The 7941-nt window shown below is 47.9% G+C and overlaps 1 protein-coding gene across 4 annotated transcripts in view; it reads left to right on the top strand.

Moving 5' to 3' along the window:
• Positions 1-520: 520 nt before the first annotated feature.
• The window catches only part of CCDC66 (coiled-coil domain containing 66), a 33072-nt gene continuing 25651 nt past the window's right edge, over positions 521-7941 (top strand). For 2 of the 4 annotated variants that reach the window (XM_069967007.1, XM_069967011.1), the window contains exons 1-4: positions 521-669; positions 7083-7147; positions 7252-7277; positions 7364-7775. In XM_069967007.1, coding sequence (XP_069823108.1) covers positions 536-669; positions 7083-7147; positions 7252-7277; positions 7364-7775 — 637 coding nt within the window. In that variant the 5' untranslated portion in view covers positions 521-535. Of the gene's footprint in view, positions 670-713; positions 889-7082; positions 7148-7251; positions 7278-7363; positions 7776-7941 lie in introns of those variants that run through there. The other 2 variants (XM_069967010.1, XM_069967008.1) reach the window with 2 other exon arrangements.

The raw sequence follows: 7941 nt of genomic DNA, 5'->3' as shown, positions 1-7941 counted from the left end.
CTTCCCCCTCCCCCTCCCCTTCTGTACATCTGGCGAGGACGGGAACTTCGCAATAACCTTCCCGGGCACCCAATGTATCTGTGTGCCAAATTTGGGGTCAAACGGTTCAGGCGTTTGGAAGTCTATAGAGGACAGACAGACAGACAGAAGGACAGGCAGACAGAAGGACAGACTTTCATTTTTATTATATAGATAATAATAATAATAATAATAATAATAATAATAACAATAATATCACTTAGTACATCGGCACCTGAGGCTACATGCACACCTGTCTGTGCCAATCGGCTCCTAGCTACCTACAGCACTGTGGAAAAACAATGGCTATTGCAATAAGGAACAATAAACCCGATCCCCCAACCCACCCCCCAAAAAATGCTGGTCCTTAAAGGGTTCACCAACCTGTGGCTCTCCGGCTGCTACAAAACTACCACTCCCATCCTGCAATAATGCGAGCTGTAGGTTTGCAGCAGCTGGACAGCCACACGTTGGAGAACATTGCCAGTAAATCCTGCTTCTTTCCCATTTGATTTCTATGTCGTTAATCACTGCCTATGCAGCGGGTCCTCTAACCCGCCCTTATCAAAGATGGCGCCGCCAAGCTAACTGCCGACTGGCAGGCAGCCAACCCGGCACCGGATCACAGAGCTTTTTACCAACTGTCACCCGGTAAGTAACGCGAGTGCTGATTGGTCGTCCTACAATCCAATGGCTGCAGGCGTGATTGAGCTGTGCCAGCAACCAACGTACACACTGGGAGTCCGGGAAGTGCTGAGGTTAGGATGCCTGCGGGCTGAGAGAGGAGAGGAGGCTGACAGAGCGGCGCTGACGCTGGGGAGCCGGCCTGCGTGTGCCCGGGAGAGCCGAGCTGGGGGCCATGAACCTGGGGTAATGTACATGTGTGGAGAGCCTTATAATGGAGGGTGCTCATGTATTGTATCCTGACAGTGAGGCTCCAGGCATCACAATGGGGCTGACAGGACTGCTAGTAATAGCTCTAATGAACACGCTGGTCGCTGGTGCTGGTTGATACTGTGACAGTATATAGATGATGGCGGTCATCACTGGGGCGGTATATAGATGATGGCGGTCATCGTTAGGGCGGTATATAGATGAGGGCGGTCATGGTCATGGCGGTATATAGATGATGGCGGTCATCATCAGGGCGGTATATAGATGAGGGCGGTCATCTTCAGGGCGGTATATAGATGATGGCGGTCATCGTCAGGGCGGTATATAGATGATGGCGGTCATTGTCAGGGCGGTATATAGATGAGGGCGGTCATCGTCAGGGCGGTATATAGATGATGGCGGTCATCGTCAGGGCGGTATATAGATGATGGCGGTCATCGTCAGGGCGGTATATAGATGATGGCGGTCATCGTCAGGGCGGTATATAGATGATGGCGGTCATCGTCAGGGCGGTATATAGATGATGGCGGTCATTGTCAGGGCGGTATATAGATGAGGGTGGTCATCGTCAGGGCGGTATATAGATGATGGCGGTCATCGTCAGGGCGGTATATAGATGATAGCGGTCATCGTCAGGGCGGTATATAGATGATGGCGGTCGTCACTGGGGCGGTATATAGATGATGGCGGTCATTATGAGGGCGGTATATAGATGATGGCGGTCATCGTTAGGGCGGTATATAGATGAGGGCGGTCATGGTCAGGGCGGTATATAGATGAGGGCGGTCATGGTCAGGGCGGTATATAGATGAGGGCGGTCATGGTCAGGGCAGTATATAGATGAGGGCGGTCATGGTTAGGGCGGTATATAGATGAGGGCGGTCATCGTTAGGGCGGTATATAGATGAGGGCGGTCATGGTCAGGGCGGTATATAGATGAGGGCGGTCATGGTCAGGGCGGTATATAGATGAGGGCGGTCATGGTCAGGGCGGTATATAGATGATGGCGGTCATCATCAGGGCGGTATATAGATGAGGGCGGTCATCGTCAGGGCGGTATATAGATGATGGCGGTCATCGTCAGGGCGGTTTATAGATGATGGCGGTCATCGTCAGGGCGGTATATAGATGATGGCGGTCATCGTCAGGGCGGTATATAGATGATGGCGGTCATTGTCAGGGCGGTATATAGATGATGGCGGTCATCGTCTGGGCGGTATATAGATGAGGGCGGTCATTGTCAGGGCGGTATATAGATCAGGGCGGTATATAGATGATGGCGGTCATCATCAGGGCGGTATATAGATGAGGGCGGTCATCGTCAGGGCGGTATATAGATGATGGCAGTCATCGTCAGGGCGGTATATAGATGATGGCGGTCAGATGAGGGTGGTGTGGTATATAGATGAGGGTGGTGTGGGTTTTTCTTCTTGCCATGAATGTGGTGACCTGCACTAGATACAGTCTAGCATAGTTAAGTAGATGTGCGGCATACAGTGTATATACTGTGTAAGGCATTACTATAATACTGCTGAGCACAAGACCAATACTAGGGCAGTACGGCAGCACATCTGGGCAATGTAGGGACAACTGTACAGCACTGTATTGGGTTCTGCTCACATCATGTTCTTGGTAGTACTTACTGATGCCCACCTCTGCCGTAAGGCGGTGATGTATGGTGCTGTACAGGCATACGTTGTCAATAGATTCCCACCACAAAAATAAATAAAAGTCATGCTTTGGATACCTTCAGCTGGAGCAGTGTCATAGAGGAGCAGAAGTTTCCTCCCACTGGGGGTGGGTCGGCCCGCCTTCGGTGCTTCAGCCAGGGCCTGATGGTACAGTCCCTTTAAAGTGACTGTACCACCAGGCCCAGGCTGAAGCACTGGAGGCGGGCCGACCCACCCCCAGTGGGAAGAAACCCCAGCCCCTCTATGATAGGGTTCCATTGATTCTAATGGAGTCACGTCATGGAGGGGCTGGAGTTTCTTCCCACTAAGGGTGGGTCGGCCGCCTCCAGTGCTTCAGCCTGGGCCTGGTGGTACAGTCACTTTAAGCTAAAGGGCCAGCTCACGCTGAGCAGAAGGCGAGGAAAGACTTCTGACACAGAACAATAGTCATTAGTTACCGGTTGTTATTACGATCGTTGCTAAGATCGTTTACTCCTTCAGATCCCAGAAAAAGAACAGATGATTGGTGAATGATTAACAATGACTTTATGGTCAGCTTAAAAGATGTGATAGATGGCATGAACGATTTTCCGATCATTGCCTACATACACACGGAACAATTGTTTAAATTTGAACGATATGATTATAACAGGGCCCTAAGTGCTTGTATAGCAAATGACAATCGATAATTTTCTTTCTTTTGAACGATTTAGATGAGAAGAAAAATCGATCAGAAAAATCATTAATATGATCGTAATTGCATTCATATGTAAAGGGAGGAGGGTCTGTCACCAAGACTCATCTTGTCTATGTAAGAGCAATATATATATATATATATATATATATTTAAAAGGCATGTAAGCTGGTGCTTCTGCATTGGTCTGTGTCTTAATGTCTTGTTCCGGCCTGTAGAACAATGGTCCAAACTCCCAGCTTGTGACCTGTCAGCAACAAATATTACTGTGCACTAGTGGCCCCAGGGAGGACGGCATTGTCAAGAGTTAGTACTAGGGTCAAAATGGAAAATCACAGTAGTGTAAGAGTCATAGCTCGCTACTTGCAACTTGCTACCTACAAAGGATTGAACCCCATAGCTGTAGAAGGGACAAACTACATATATTTGTAGGATAAGAAGTCACTTTATTTTCTCAGGATCTGTGGGGATCCCAGAGTTTGGACCTCCATCAATGATAAAGTAATGGCATAGCCTAGCAATATCCTCACTAATAAAATGGAAATTCTCCTTTAGGGTGCCTTCACACGTACAGGATCTGCAGCAGATTTGATGGCCCAGGTTAAATTTAAAAAAAAATCTGCAACTACATATCTGCTGCAGGTCCTGTACTTGTGAACCGAGGATCCCCCTCTGCAGTGCCGCCGGCCACCCTCATGCACAGCTCTCCTGCCCGCCCGATGTCTTGGGGATCCCCCCCCTGCAGCAGCTGCCCTGAAGCACAACTTTCCTCCCCCCCCTGGCCACCCTGACACAAAGCTCTCCTGCCTTCTCTCTCCACTGGCGATCCCCCTCTGCACTGTTGCATGTCCGTAGTGCAAAGGTGGATCCCCAGTGACTTTGGGAAGGCAGGAGAGCTTTGTGTCAGGGTGGCCCGTGCAGGGGGGGTGGATCCCTGATGACATCGGGCGGGCAGGAGAGCTGTGCAAGAGGGCGGCCAGCGGCGGTGCAGAGGGAGATCCCTGGTGACTTTGGGCAGGCAGGAGTGCTTTGTGTCAGGGTGGCCGGTGCAGGGGGGATCCCTGATGACATCGGGCGGGTAGGAGAGCTGCGCACGAGGGCGGCCGGCGGTGCAGAGGGGGATTCCAGGTGACTTTTGATGGGTGGGTGGGCAGGAGAGCTGTATGTGAGGGTGGGCAGCCAGTGCAGAAGGGGGATCCCCGGTGACGGGGGGTGGGGGGGGTGCAGGAGAGCTGTGCATGAGGGCTGCCGAGCGGGTGGGCAGGAGAGCTGTATGTGAGGGCGGGTGGCTGGTGCAGAAGGGGAATCCCTGGTGACCGCGGTGGGGGGGGGGGGTAGGCTGTGCGTGGGGGCAGCCGGTGCAGAGGGGGATCCCTGGTGACTTCAAGCGGGTGGGCAGGAGAGCTGTATGTGAGGGCGGGCGGCTGGTGCAGAAGGGGAATCCCTGGTGACCGGGGTGGTGGGGGGGGTAGGCTGTGCGTGGGGGCAGCCGGTGCAGAGGGGGATCCCTGGTGACTTCAAGCGGGTGGGCAGGAGAGCTGTATGTGAGGGTGGGTGGCTGGTGACGCTTTGGCTGTCCTGGCATGATGGGAATTGTAGTTTTGCAATAGCTGTAGGGCCTGAGTTTGACACCCCTGGACTATAACTATATTAGATGAGATGTGAATACACCTTTTAAGGTTTAGTGTTCTTTGAAAGCATATGTTTCTTTATGTAGTTATGTAAAATATAAATATATTTTGAACACATTATGCTAAGTGGATGAGGATGGAGACTCATTTAGAAAACTAGGACGTGTCTTTTCTTAGGGGCTATGACATTAAATAAGGATATGTTTAATGAGTAGAATGCCTGGGAGCAATACTGTGCTGTGCGTCACATCCTTGTGAGGCATCCCTGGCTTCTTACAGATTCAGCAATGAATGAAGGAGCGTTATTAACCTCTTCAGGTCTGTACATGGCTTTATACGTACATTTCCTATTGTCTCATTAGCCACACTCTGGGAAGGCTCCCTGACCACTAGTGTAGAGTTTACCATTAGTTACCATTGTTGCTGTGTGGCACAAAGGTCCTGGCAGTGATCTGATGCTTGGGCGGGTTGCATCCGGGTGCACTGTACTGTAACACATACTGATACTGTAACATATACTGAAAGCTTTATAGGTTTTCAGTGAAATTGGCCTTTGTGTCTAAGATACTGGATGTGGAATACTACACTCGCCGACAACAAAATAATAAAGCACCAAGAAAGAATTGTCCCCATCAAATGAAACGTTTTATGTGTGAATGTATTAACAATATACACTGCAGTATTAGAAAGAGAGGGTAAGTTTAATAGGGGAAACTGTACAACTAATAGGAGACGCCAGTACCCTGTTGGGCCACCTCTGTCCTGGATAGAAGATAGGATATGGTTGGGCATGGAGGATACAGGTTCCTAATGGCATCCTGCAGTATAAAGCTGAACAGACCTGGATTCATAGCTAAAGACAGGCAGAGACATGGGTGTAATGAAGAGACCATCTGTGTCTGTATGGTGGGCAAAGAAACTGTGGGGGCTGCTCATTGCTGTCAGCAGAAGGCTATATAATATATAGAGTGCTGTGGAATACATTGCCACTAGAAAATAATACCTTCTGGGTTATTATTCAGCTTTTCACAAATTTACAATTGGAATTCCTTATTCCTGTTTTCTTTGCTGACATGTCTGCTTTAGTAAATCCAGTAACTATTCAGGACTAGGGGCCATTCACATGTGCACGGACAGTATTCTGCAGACCGGACCTCGGATCTCCCAACATCAGTATGCCTTAGATTCTGGCAGCTCTAAAAAAAATTTAAGGGTTGCTGTCGTTTTAAAAAAAAAAAAACATGTCAAAAGTTTTGAGCAGTCTGGGTCGAGCTCCATAGACCTAAATTATGCGCCCGACTCATCACGTGACAGAGTCGGGGAAGGATCACGGTGAGCGTGGCTTTCTCCTGGCTTGTTCTCATGATTGGTCAGAGTCTGAACACAGACCAGGACCGATCAAAACTTTTGACATGTCTTTTTTTTTTCTTTTTTTAAAAGTCTTCGCGCTACTATACTGATACAGCGCATCAGTACAGTAGTGCGAATATTTTAACAGTTGTGGGGCGCCCGGTATGATGATGGATGCTGATGCTGGGAGCTCCGAGGGCCGGTCCACAGAATACTGTCCATGCATGTACAATACGTATCGAAGATAGGCGGCACACTAGGCTGCGGTGAAAAAATAACTTCTTCTATTCACCCATCATGTGCATACTCTATATTCTGAGGCATATACTGTGCATCTTGGCACATTTTATCATGAATTGCTGCATCTTTTTTTGCCATCAATTCTATAGGTAAAACAACAACATTCAACTTGTTTCACCTGCAGAAGCCGCAAGGATGAAAAAAAAAGCATTGCAGAACAATGATAATATGCAGTAAAAACTATAGGGGACCCTTCCGTCTGGAAAGTGGTCTAAGTGTGTACATAAGTGTCCCAGAGGGGTAATGGGTTACCCTAAGAATTAGACATTATTTACTAATATCAGAACAGTATCCGGTTATGTAACAAGCCCCACTGATGGGTAACATCCACTGACAATGTATTAATGCTTATCCAGAATGCATGACCATGCAGAGTTTTAAGAAAACATGCCCCAGAATTGTTATTTTATAGGGAATACATTAGGTCTCTGAAGTATTGTGACTATCTGCTGTATAAGAAATCCCAATTATATGAAGCTATAAGCAGTCATTTATCTTTATGTGTCACTGTGCTTTGTGTTGCAGGGATGGACTTATGCTTGAAACTCAGATTCTGAATGGCAAACCCAAACTTATCTTGGCTCCCTATGGTAAGGCATTTATCACAAGATTTTAAGGTGTTTCTACTGGTTGCTTAGATGTATTTCAGTCTTTTATCTATCTATAATTCTTAATATTTATTTATTTTTACTAGGGGTACAGGAAAAGACGGCTAAACAGGTAATGTACTTTGAATCACAGAAATCTAATGAATAATTCATGTTTCCTTATGGCACTGACTAAATATTTTTTTTTTTCCTTTTCAGGTGGGTAATAAGGGAAGGGCACAAAAGACTACACTAAAAGGAAAGACTCCTGCTCAGGTTCTGCACGTGGTACACAACAACAACGCCAAACCAGAGCAGTCTGTGCTGAAAGGCAGATCCGCAGTTGGAGCGGTGCCCCCTGGTAAACCCCCCGCCAATGTACTCAAAGAACTGGAAAACAAACATCATGACCAAAATGTGCAACAAACAAAGCTGGATGCCGGGAGGGGAAAGCTTGTGCCCAAAAAGACATCTCATGTGCCAAAGCAGAGACTACAACAAAAGCCGGCAGTCTCTGCTGAGGAGCTGAGAGAGAGTCTAGTGTGTCTCACCCAGGAGCAGTTCCAGCAAATCCTACTGACCATCAATCACAGTAGCAAACCAGTAACCACCGACCAGACAGCTGACAAAGGTAAACCAGTTGTTTTTGTATAACTAAAGGCCTCTTTGTAGAGCATGTAGATTGCTGCTTGTTCACATATTGACAGATTGTTTTGCCACTCATTGTCTTGTTAAATACAGCGCTCCCTGATGCCTACAGGCAAGTCTCAAAGAGAATGGACTTCATACATGTTATT

The sequence above is a fragment of the Dendropsophus ebraccatus genome, chromosome 4 (genome assembly GCF_027789765.1).
Source record: "Dendropsophus ebraccatus isolate aDenEbr1 chromosome 4, aDenEbr1.pat, whole genome shotgun sequence".
Classification (NCBI taxonomy): Eukaryota; Metazoa; Chordata; class Amphibia; order Anura; family Hylidae; genus Dendropsophus; species Dendropsophus ebraccatus.
This window is presented reverse-complemented; position numbering and strand designations above follow the sequence as displayed.